The 12,998-nt window shown below is 37.2% G+C and overlaps 1 protein-coding gene across 1 annotated transcript in view; it reads right to left on the bottom strand.

Moving 5' to 3' along the window:
* The window catches only part of LOC127216135 (dystrophin), a gene marked incomplete at its 5' end in the record, with an annotated part of 426,838 nt that overhangs the window by 375,831 nt on the left and 38,009 nt on the right, over positions 1–12,998 (bottom strand). The window contains 2 exons of the mRNA XM_051176680.1: positions 4,840–5,108; positions 5,707–5,827. Coding sequence (XP_051032637.1) covers positions 4,840–5,108; positions 5,707–5,827 — 390 coding nt within the window. The remainder of the gene's footprint in view (positions 1–4,839; positions 5,109–5,706; positions 5,828–12,998) is intronic.

The following is a 12,998-nucleotide window of genomic DNA, read 5'->3' on the forward strand; positions in this document are numbered from 1 at the left end:
AATGCACATATATGGACAAGCTAATAAACATTCTTGTTCTTTTGCTTTGATTCTAAATTTTATTCTCAGGGAAAATGAGATGCCACTAATACATCCTTCACTATAATTTTACTTCAGAAATAAATTTGTCATATTCTCTAATGAGATAATACTTCTCTGGATATAGGTTTTAACCACAATACACATGTTGTGAATGAATTATAATTTATATCCTTTAATACTGAATATATTATTATGTAAGACACTTGAGGCATGGAATTTGTAATTATTATTAGCCACAAACAAAGCTTGTGGAATAAATCCTCAGCAAACAGGATTGGCGTATTAAAAGATCAGATTTTGATATGCTTGTTTTCAAATAATAAGAAAGATGATATTCTTTGGAGAAATTTTATTTTGAATTAAACATGTCTTCAGTAGAATAATGTCAGATGAAACTATTAGCAGAACATTTTGATAATCCATGTTCTCTTAAATGTCCCATGACCAGAAGAGTAGCTGTACAACTTTGATTTAGTACAATAAGAATGTAAACCAATTCTAGCTCCTTCTTTTTATCAAGTCTATCAAATGAACACAAAGAAGTCCAAATTAAATTCAATAATAATAGAACTTGTTCCTTTTCCAACTGTTGTAAAACCTTTTCCTCTCATTAAACAAGGCTCACTCAGTAATTATTTTCTTTATGAAACTAAATGCAGAGGAATGTTTCTCTTATTAAATCAACATCTTTATGCTTTTGAAGTTGAAGATACCACAAAACAATCTAAGAAGAAAGTATGTTGAATGCCATCAACTCATTTTCTCCCACCCAATGTTTTAAATTGTTTGCTTAGTTCTAACGTATACTACACTTACATAAGTTGTTTATGACGAGCCAAATTAACAATTAACAGTCTTTGCAATTGTTTCTGTTGGAATTTGGAGAGCGGACAAATGAATTACTAGAGAATGGCAATTCTACATGAATTAACTTTTAAGTCTCCCTAAGAGGTTGATGCAGAACTTAATAAGAGACTTATTAGGAGAAGTGGGACAACTTAATTCAGATTGATTATAGACTTTGGTGAAGACAGCTGGGGTTCAAATGAAACTGAAACAGAACTTATATGGACTTCAAAGTATGTTAAACAGATGTCTGAAACAATTACTCTGCTCAGCCTTTTCAGAAGTTTCAAAGGCTGGATGGGAATAACATGGTAAATGAAAGTTCTATTTGCCCAAGTGGAGACAGAGACTTTAAAAACTTACATACACAGTGCTATCTAAAGTCAGATGCTTTGGGTAAAGAAAAGCATTTGACATTGTTGTCCTAAGTAATTTGCTTTTAGCTTTATAAACAAAACAGAAAGTGAGAGAGACTACATGAGAACAAGCAATAAACTCTGCTGGCAACACTAACTTACAATTAATTTCACATTGCCTAAATAATTTGGTAGGCATTTCTAAGATAAGTAATTTTTACTTTACCTTCTAAGCTCAAATAAAGCTGACAAGACCTTTCTATTACTATACTTTTAAAGTATACAGTGATCATGTACTATTACATACATTTTACTAGGAGATTTCTAATATATTAATGACTTTTAAACAACAAAATAATGTGCATTGAAAACTAGATACAGCATTGATTTCATATCTAATCTAGTTTTATGAAGGATTATATCTTTTGTTTATTTTTCTTCTTGATAAAAGGCAAAATACATATCATTTTTACCCTAAGAAGAATAAGAAAAACAAAAGCCTCCCTAAAGCAATTCATTTGCTTGCAGTTAATAATAGTGATCAGTCTCTCAGTAAAATTTCCTATTCCATTCTAGACAGTAAACCTTGCCTTCATCACAAAGATATAATATTGGGCACTAGGGAGATAAGTAAACATAAAATTTCCAGTGCACAAGCATGAAGACTTGGGTTTGGGTGCTTAGCATCTACATAAAAGCTGGGTGTAGCAATGCATGCCTGCAACCCTGTGGGATGGACATAGGTAGATTCTAGGGAATAGCTGCCAATTTAATCTAGCCAATTGATGAGCTTTGCGCTCAATGTAAGATTCTGCCTCAAAACAAGGTAAGGAATGACAAGAGAAGAGATGACACTGAACAAACAATATAGAGAAGTGATTGAGGATGATGTTTTGTGAAGTTAACCTATATGAAAGGACTTACCATTCTGTCAAGTTGATGGCAAATATAATATAAACAAAAAATTAGGACTACGCTTAAGAGAAAAAAAAGTAAAGGAAGACTTACATACAGATGGTTGCAAGTTTTTGTCTTAGCAGAGTGAAAATGAAATTCTAATACATTACATCACAGATAACATTATCTGTTTAGAGGACACACATTTTGTTTCTTCAATATAAAATTCTGGGATAGAATTTCTTTGTCACATTTTTCAAAGAAAGGAAGCCACACCTTTTCAGTCTGGAAGGGCTAAAATGATGCAATTTCTAATTTTCTTCTTAAAATTTTTGATATGTATATTGAACAAAAATACGAATGGTATAATGGCTTCAATATACTCCATGCTCCAGTTCATATACCATGAAATCAGACTTAGTTAAAATGTCAAGAAAGTATAATCAAAATATCACATTAATAGTACTCTATAGGAAAACTTGAAGAATCCTAACCTTTGGCTTTCCCAGTCATATTTTAGACCTCTATAGAAGCAAAAGCAGTGTACAAACAGATATAACAAATTTACAAATTTCAATATGAAAGTCTGGGAGCTCAATTATGGGTAGATGAAATAGTGTGTTTAAAGTTATAGGTGAGTGTGTGTCAGTGGCATGCATTAGAGCCTGGATTCAACATCCAGTTTGAAAATAAAGGAAAGAGAAGGGAAAAGAAAAGAGTGAAAACAAATTATGGGCATAGTTCAAGAGTAATGTTCCTTTTATCTGGAGAAACAAGAGTAGATTAGAATAAGAAAACACCAATAAATTCCAAATATTTTCACTTTAGGATTTTTCACAGAATTTGTCTTCAAAATATACTCTATTAGTCCAAGCTACTTTAAATGGAAGGAGTAGAATCACTTAAGCTCCAGAGTTTAAGGGCAACCTAGTTAAATTTAGTGAGACTATTGAAATCAGTCTACTAACCAATTTATCTCCTCTTTCTCTTCTGTCCCCCTCTTTCTCTTACTCAAAGGCTGAGGATGCAGCTTAGCACATGGGAAATATTACGTTAAATACTCCCTCTAGCTATAATACTTTCTGTTCCTTTTGCATGTCTATGTATATCACCCAGTGAGTGATTCAGTTGTGTTTCCCATTACAAGAAAGTAAAATACTTGCATGGTCAAATAAGCATTGATGTTATCTCTGTAAGGTGAGTAGTCCTGACTGGATCCTTAAAATGCTTGGTAAGCAACAATAACTATGGTTTTTGAAAGTATAAAGTCATTTGAAATGTAACTTTTATTCTAGTAGTTTTTCTTATGGAGCTTTATTTGTGACACAAGGGTTTCTTAATGAGTAAAATAGCCAGCCAATATGAACATGACATTACTATGCCTTGATTTATCACTATCAAAAAGAACAGCTATCATTTCCATAAGGACCAGGGATTGGTGGTTTTAAAATTGATTCTCTTTTTTAAAAAAATCAATTTTAGTTCATCGGGTTAATTTTGTGGACTAAACTACCACTGCCACTGTGGTAGTTTTGGAGTTTCAGATTTGGGGTCAATAAAGTGAAACTCTGCTGATGGCAGTTGGGGGAGTGGTAGATATTTATGGAAAAAAATAGGTGATATATATATTGGGCCTTAAAGGTTCAGTAAGAGTTTATCAGACAAAGTGTGGTGATTCAGATGGATGGAAAAATACATGGCGGGCAGTTTTGAGAAAATAGGACTAATGTATATAGCATGGAAAGAGTACACTAAATTGTCTTCATTCAAGTTGTAAAAATTGAATAGGAAAGTCAGGGATACATGGAAGATGGATAGCTACCCTATTTAATGACAAGACTTCATTATATCCTTCAAAGAGTTTTAGATTGAAATGGGAAGAGTCTGAATGATTCAGAAATATCCATTCATTTACTCAATATTTAAAAGACAGTGTTCATAATATGTCACACACACTGACTTCCCAGTGGATATAAGTATGTCATCTTTATAAGTTTAAAAAATGAAGGGGTTTAAAAACACACTGTTGAAAAAAGGGGCGAATAGTAGGGAAAAACATTTTGATGGAAAACAAGCAATATTATGCAGAAAATGAAAATGTAGAAGGAGATAAGGCTGAACCCATATTTCTACTAGTTTACAATTGGACAACAAAAGAACTGGAGAACAAATGATTCTGTTTAAGACTGGCTGCTATATTAATAAGGAAAAAGTCCCAAAATTACTCTTCTGATCTTAGCAAGTGTTCTTTTTATTCTGTTCTGATACTAAGTAATAACACACACACACACACACACACACACACACACCAAAAAAATCATTAAATAAAACCCAACCAACCCCCAAGCTCATCATTTTATGATAAATTAATTTCCTAATAGCAAAAATAAAAATTACTTTGACCTTGTAATTTTTAAATATTTAATCTTATGAGCCTGAGGTACCACTTACCAAACTAATGAGAGTCCTTAATATTTCATTTTATACTACTGAAGATAGATAAATGATTATATCACTGACTTTTTGTGGAAGAAACTGTATGAAAGTCTTCAAAACAAGGAAAATAAAATGGGCTATTTTCAAAGGCATATAGGCCCTATAATTTAACTTTGTGTTTTTGTGTGATGAAAATAATATAAATTTAAATGAGCACTTTTGGGTCTCTCAAAGTATTATGGGATAAACCAAAACACAGTACCTTGACTTTTTCAAGGTGATCTTGGAGAGAGTCAATGAGGAGATCCCCCACTGGTTGCCAGGATCCCTTGATCACCTCAGCTTGGCGCAGTTTGAGGTCCAGTTCATCTGCAGCTTCTTGAAGTTTCTGTAGCCTTTCAAGTGCCTCATCTAGTTTTCTCTGCCAATCAGCTGAGTGCAGGTTCAACTTGTCCCATTCAGTGTTGACCTCCTCAGCCTGTTTCTGTAGGAGCCGAGTGACATTCTGGGCTCTTTCTTCAGGAGGCAGCTCTAAATTGGTAATATGACAAGATTTTAGGCCCCATCCATTTTTGTAAAAAAAGAAAAATTGCTGAAAAGGTCAGAAAGGAAGGGAATATAGATTAACCAGAGGCCAACTTCCTGATTAATGGCTCTTTTGCACTTTGGCATAAATTTTGATAGCGTCTAGCACAGCTAAACTGTCTGTCTTAGTGAAACTGCCCTACTTTTCTGTCAATCAGATAAATCAAGATTCATTTAAGCTTTCAGAGAGAAAAAATGTTAGCACGTGCTGAAGAGCTCTAATTTATTTCAGTGAGACTCTTAAACTGAAAATTAGCTTGTAGTCTTTGTAACAATAGAATTCCTTTCCACAGATAAGCTCCCCTATCTTCTAAATATTCAAATAACTGATCACTGATTGCTTTATTTACAATGGTCAAATGGGTTTATGCACTGTGCTTTACAACCCCTTAATTCTTTTTTGAAACCTACATTTAATTTGAATTTATTCTGTTTAACTCAAAAGTCTGAGAGCTGTACAGTCCCTGGCTGCAAGCATGGATGGGCTGCTCAGTCATCACTGATCCCTCTATAAATATGTTATTACAGTTTCACATTCAATTACCTCTGGGCTCCTGGTAGAGCTTCTCCAGTCCTTCCAAAGGCTGCTCTGTCAGAAATACTCTCACGGTCTCCAGAGTACTCATGATAACAGGTTCTTTAGTTTTCAATTCCCTCTTGAAGGCCTGTGAAATGAGATGGAAAGAAATGTTTATTTGGCTTGTGGAATGCTCCTCAAAATTAATCCTGGGTGCTCAGAACTTGTTTATGTAACTCCCCAGTCAATTTCTTTCTCTTTTATTTATAAACTGATAGAGAGAAAATGATAAGAAAGGAGACCTGGGTCTCAATTTTAATGAGGAAACCCCTGTGTTTGCAACACTTTTCTGGAGAGAAGTGGGGGACCTTTCAAGACAGGTGATGTGCTATCATTAAGGTAAGTGCATCAGACCCTAACCCTAACTCTACCCCTAACTCTAACTGGCCTGACTCCGAGATCTAAAGATTATACATATAACACAAGGCATAAATTGCAACATCTTACCCTGGCTAATGAAGATTGAAATATTTCCAAAATAGTCAGTTCTAGTACACAATGGAAAACATTCACTGTTATATAATGTGGGGACATTCAGACTTTATTGAAGAACACAACAAATTCAACTGATAATAATTCTTTCAAAATGTTTGATGGTGAGTAAACTATTGAAAATGATAAATATTTTTAAAGAACTTCAGATTGCATTTTATATTGTGACTTTTCTGAGAAGAATAGAAATATTTGGAACTATTATGGATAAGTGTTAACACCTTTTGTACAAACAAATAGAATAGGTATCTTCCGACCAATTAGTTCACTAGTCAGGCTGATCGACAGTTTTAATCTCTAATCTACATTCTCTGTTTTGGGGGATTAGGAGAGGAGGAGAAAAGTGTAAGTTTTATCTTCAAGAACTTATTAGACCAAAATAAGGAAGAAAAATGTGGGAATGGAATTGTAGACACTGCCTATCACAGGGATATAACATGTCTAAAAATGAAATATAAGATGTCTTGAGTTTAATCCCACCTCTGAGACATCCCCAATCAAACAAATACAGAAGAATCAAAAAATGAAAGACTAAAAGGAAATAAAAGAAATATTCCAGATGTGAAGGGAAACTTTAAAGTCATACATAATCTAGTGAGGCACACTGCAATAGTAGAATAATTTAATATTCAAAAATAAAAATATAGTTACTTACCCAGATTTTGTTTTATTATGAGTGACCATGTTAATAAAAGATATTTGTCACATAAGTGAAAATATATTTTATTAAAAATAATAACTATTTCTCTGACCTAATTATATACCATTTCAACTCTATCTTATTTTCAATAATGTTAACTGAGTTTAAGCCCTCTTACATTACTGGGGAAAAAAAGTGTTTTCCTTTAAATTTCAAATATAGCACTCTGATACAAAAGTACCTTAGAAGTATATTATACTATATTTATTGGTAAAATCTCAGTGATGCTCCCCATTCAAAAGAACCCTGAGTTTGATATTTTATACAGTAATTGATCTGTCAAGGTTATTAAAATCCATGAGAGAGAGGCAAGGTGTCTGAATAAAAATAATAGAACATTTGGCTTCAGTCTGCAAATGGAAAAGCAATTTATATATTGTGGACTATTCTTGTGTCCTTGAAATCACACTTTGTAGATGATTATTTACTTACACAGAAGTCCCATTCTATCTATATTTCATTTGATTTCTGAATATTTGTGTGTGTGTGTATGTATGTGTAAGTAATATACTTCTTGCAGTGTTTTATTTTTTTAATACATCTTTCACAAGTACAATTATCTCTTTTATTTGTCTATCAACTTGGAGTGAAGATGGTACTGGCATTGCTAATTATGAATAACAATGGCTCCCTATATCAAACTTTCACATCTAAGTAGTTACACTAGAAACAAAAAGTTATGTGTAAATTGGTGTCTCTATTTGGGAAGTTGCAGAATATCATGGATAGCTAAACATATAAATCAGTTAAATAAAACCTGTGAAAGATTTCTAGAAGAGTTTAAGTACATAGAGTTATAAAGCATAAATATGAGTTAGTCAGAAAAGAATTATTAGAGGACACTAAAAGAGGAAAATTATGTATGCACAGAGACATCAGGAAAGCATTGTATACTATGTATAAATATCTCTAAACAGGCTTGCCCTTCTAGAAAATAAGGACTAAGGAAAGACTTCCCAGAGTTTAATTAAGGCACTGTCATTACATGGAAATATAAGACAGTTTTAAAGAGGAATATGGGCATCAGATTCTTGAAAAGTTTAGGCAATATTCATAAACTATTAGTAGCCTTTGAAAAAATTTAGGCAGTGTAGTGGCATGGGTCAATGAGTATTTGGCAAGGTTGAAGTGATCTGATAGAGGAAATGGGAAAAAAGATGAGGCTGTAATTAGAGAAGGGAGGCAGATAAATATAGAAGGAAAGAGTGGGGAATAAAATAGCAACAGAGAAATGTTAAAAAGTTCCAAGGAATTGTACTATTCACTATCTGCCTAAAATTTTAATATGCAGGAGTCTGACACATATATTTTATCATTGGAAGGCATGTATAAGAAATAACCCAGTGCACATACAGTTTGGACAGTCTTAGAATGTATAACCCATGGATAACATGGGGGATCCTCTATAGCACATGAAATTGAAAAGGGTAAAAGCAGAATTTGAAAGAAAACTAGAAGGCAACTAGAAGGAGGATTTTTTATTTAATAAGTTTTCTCCATTTTTGATCTGGGCTTCTCCTTTTTTTAATTTATTTTATTATTTTACATGTCGATCCCTGTTCCCTCTCTCTCCTTCCTTCCCTCCCTCTATCCCTCCCTCCCTCTTACCATTCTGCTCCCTCCCTCTTGCCCTCTCTGCCCCCTCACATGCACCCTGACCACCCTCCCCTCACATCACCCCACCCCAATTCCACATGTAGGGAAATGCCATCCAGGTGGGGTCATGTAGATCTGTCATTAGGATACAAGGTGTATTCTAAGAGATCCATATAAAGTCGCTCACAGAATGGGGGAGGGACAAGTCCCCCAGAGCACAGGGGAAGTGGGGCAGCAGTGAATGGAGAGAGAAGTAGGAGAAAGAGAAGGGGAGGACAGGAAAACACATGCGACTAGGAAGATTGAGTCAGGATAGATATAGAAGACAGAAGAGAGAGACAGAGAGAGAGAGAGGGAGGGTGAGAGAGAGAAAGAGAGAGAGAATAAAAGAGGGGGCCATTATTGGTTTGAAGAGAAAACTGAACGTAGATAAAGGTCTGGAGACCTACAAGACTGCTGCCAACTAACAATTTGAGCATCCATGGAAAGGCTACCATAAATGCCCTTCCCGGATATTGAGATCAACAACTAACTTATTCACCATCAAGGATCCCTCATCTAGTACCTGTTGGAAATAGAAGCAAGCACCCATACTAAACACTGAGTCGAACTAGAATCCAGATGCAGAGGGAGAGGACAAGACCAGGTTGCAGAAACACATAGAGACAGCTGACCTGAACAAGGAGGAACTAATGGGCCCTCAGACTGATAGCTGGGAATCTAGCATGGGACTGACTCAGACTGAGCAGTCTAAGGGACCTCAGAGAGTAGAACCAGGATGTATTCCTGGTGCACAAAAAGACCTTGCAGACACATCCCCCATGGAGGGATACTGCCTTAACCTAGAGACAGGAGAGAAGTCCTAGGAGTATTTTATGAAAGATTGTGAGAATGCAGCCCAGAGCCAGAGTAAAGAGAAAATTATAGAGACACAGTATTAAAGTGTTTAGAGGGTGAAGCAATCTGGAAGGAGCAAGAAGGACTCTTAGATTTACAATGAGTAGATGAGTGAATTCTGGATACAATTTAACTAAGTGTGAGGAAATAAACTTTCCTGGATTACTCTATGCCCCTCTAATAGTTTTAGCCTGCTGAGAACTTTCCCATCCCATGCAAATTAGATGTGTACCATCTGTCTGGTTAATTTCTCAAATTTCTCTGATCCAAGAAGGACAAATTGTTAAGGACTTAGTTGGTAGGCTGTTAGGCTAAGTCTCCACTTGTCAGAAAACAAAACCAAACAAAACACAAAGTCACTAGATAGGTATAATGAAAACATATGAAGCCGTGGCCCTGGAAATATTTCTAGATTGCAAAAACTGACGCATTGGGGCATTGAGCTAGCTCCCTGAAAATTAACGTTATTTTCATGCCTTTTATGTTTCCAAGGAGATTCATCTGGAGAGGAGGACAGCTGGATCCTCCTTTATAATCTTTGGTCTCTTGCCTATAGAACGACTAAGTGCTCACATGGAAAGGCTTTTATCAACATTCACCATGATGCCCTAGGGCATGTCATTATGAAAGAAAGGGAAGGTACAATTATTTATTATAAGGCAATTAAAAAAATCTGCCTTGGATCCAGAATATCTCATGTGAATATTCAAGATAAAATTAATAAAGTCTAAAATTACAGCAATACTAAGATGAGGGTTGGCATTTTGTATATGGGACATCTTTGAAAGATAGAATTCTTTCGAGGTGAAAAAATAAATTTTGTATGAGAAAAAAGTCTAAGCATCGCTGCCTGGTCTCTAACCCCCACTGCCAGTCCTCTACTGAGGTTCCGATATCCTCCCAGAGATTCACAGGCCTCTCTGAGTTCATGCTGGCTGGATACTTGACCCCCATCACAGGGCCTCTGCTAAAGAGGCCACAGCTGGAGAGAGTCAGGTCCCAAATAGATCTGCCTATCGGTGCAGAAACATCTTTGAGCCAAGTCTTTGTCTTCCATCGCAAGGCCTTGGGTAGAGGTGAGTCTTGGACCAATTCGGGTGTAATCTCCCCTACACCTACCCAAGGAACTCCCTGGGTTGGCCCCTGATCTCAAGTGTCCTGTGTCCTGACCCCTTTGAGAGCGGTCTTGGAGCTCTGCTATACCCCCACCCACCCCTACCCTACCCTGTGCTCTACCCTTCCCACTGTCCCACCACTCTGGTTGAGCACTGGGACAGAGGTTGGAGCTAACAATCCAGCCACCTTCGGGGAACTTCCTGGAGCTGCTCTGAGCACACTAGACCTGCCTATCCACGAGGGACCACCCGTAATTTCTACCTACCTGGTCTCTGACCCCCATCACCAGTCCTCTACTGGAGTTATGGGCCCTCCCAGAGATCCGCCTATCTCCACCGGACCACTCTGAGTTCCTGTGGGCTGGATCCTTGACCCCAATTGAAGGGCCTCTGCTAAAAAGGCCTCAGCTGGAGAGTGCCAGGTCCCAGCTAGATCTGCCTATCAGTGCAGAAACATCCTGAGTATCTGCTCAGCCTTTGTCCCCCCATCACCAGGCCTTGTCTAGATGTGAGTCTGGGACAAATTTGGGTAGACTCTCCCTTACACCCTTCCCCAGGAACTCCCTGGGTTGGCCCCTGATCTCACTGCCTCTGTGTCCTGTCTCCATCCAGAGCTCTCTTGGAGTTCTGATACAACCCCACCCACCCCCACAGAGAGGCTGCCCTCACCCTCCCCTTCCCACTGTCCCACCGCTCTGGTTGAGCAGTGGGACAGAGGGTGGAGCCACCAATCCAGCCCCCTTGGGGGAACTTCCTGGAGCTTCTCTGAGCACACTAGACCTGCTTATCCACACGGGACCACCAGCAATTTCCACCTGCCTGGTCTATGACCCCCATCACCGGTCCTCTACTGGAGTTCCAGGCCCATCCCAGAGATCAGCCTATCTCCACTGGACCAATCTGAGTTCGTGCAGGCTGGATTCTTCACCCCCATCAAGGGCCTCTGGCAAAGAGGCCTCAATTGGAGAATGCCAGGTCCAGGCTAGATCTGCTTATCAGCTTAAGGAACATGCTGAGTCCCAGCCTTCGAGATCTTTGACTACTATTGCGGCTTTTCTGCTGGAGCCTGATCTTTGACCCCCATCGCTGGGCCCCTGCCTTTGGAGAGACCTCCTAGAGAGCTTGTACCACCCAGAGCTACAGACATCAAAACTCTGACCCACCTAAGCCTACCAGTGAAGTAACATAGAGAGAGGGAGAGGCCCTACCAACACATACTGGAAGAAGCTATGGGAAAACGGCAATACAAGAAAACACCTAAAAACAGAAAAACAAGCATAACACCACCAGAATCTAGGGAAACTACACCAACTAGACCAGAACACAACAAAGCAGATGAAGCAGAAGAGAAAGACTTAAAAATTATCATCATAAATATTATAGAGGCCCTCAAATAGATGGGAGAAAATCCCTTAAAGAAATGGAAAAAAAAATGGAAGAAATGAACAAATTTCTGAAAGAAAGTAAAGAAAAAAAGTACATAAAGCCAAGAAAAAAATTAAACAGGTGAAGGATGGTTCAAGACGTAAAAACTGAAATAGAGACAATAAAGAAAACACTAACCAAAGGAATGCTGGAAATAGAAAAACTGGGCAAATCATTAGGAACTACAGACAAAGCATAAACAACCAAATTCAAGAGTAGGAAGAGAGAGTCTCAGGCATGAAAGATAAACTAGAGGAAATAGATTCATCGACCAAAGATAATCGTAAATGCAACAAATCCTTAATGCAAAACATCCAGGAAATGTGAAACACCATGAAAAGGCCAAATCTAAGAATAATAGGCATAGAGGAAGGTGAGGAAGCCCAGCTCAAAGGTGCCAAAAACATATTCAACAAAATCATTGAGGAAAACTTTCCAAATCTGAAGAAGGACATGCCCATGAAAGTACAAGAAGCATGTCAACACCAAATAGACTAGACCAAAGAAAAACACCCCTCAACATATAATAATGAAAACACCTAACATATAGAATAAAGAAAGAATATTAAGAGCAGTGAAGGAAAAAGGACAGGTAACATATAAAGGCAGACCTATCAAAATTACACCTGACTTCTCCATGGAAACCCTCAAGGCAAGAAGGTCCTGGATAGATGTTCTAAAAGTATTAAGAGAACATGGATGCCAGCCAAGGCTACTATACCCAGCAAAACTCTCAACCACTATAGATGGAGAAAACAAGATATTTAATGACAAAGCCAAATTTTCACAATACAGATCTACAAATCCAGCCCTACAGAAAGTTTTGGAAGGAAAACTCGAACCCTAGGAAGTTAACTACACTCACAAAAATGTAGGCAACAGATAATCCCACGTCACAAGAACACAAGGGTAAATCAGGACAAATATATTCACAATAATATTCACAATAGTACAGCCAACAACAAATCTTAAAAAAAAAAAAACAAGCATTAACAATCAATGTTCCTTACTTTCCCTCAACATTAATGGCCTTA

Source organism: Phodopus roborovskii, unplaced genomic scaffold, assembly GCF_943737965.1.
Source record: "Phodopus roborovskii unplaced genomic scaffold, PHOROB, whole genome shotgun sequence".
Taxonomy (NCBI): domain Eukaryota; kingdom Metazoa; phylum Chordata; class Mammalia; order Rodentia; family Cricetidae; genus Phodopus; species Phodopus roborovskii.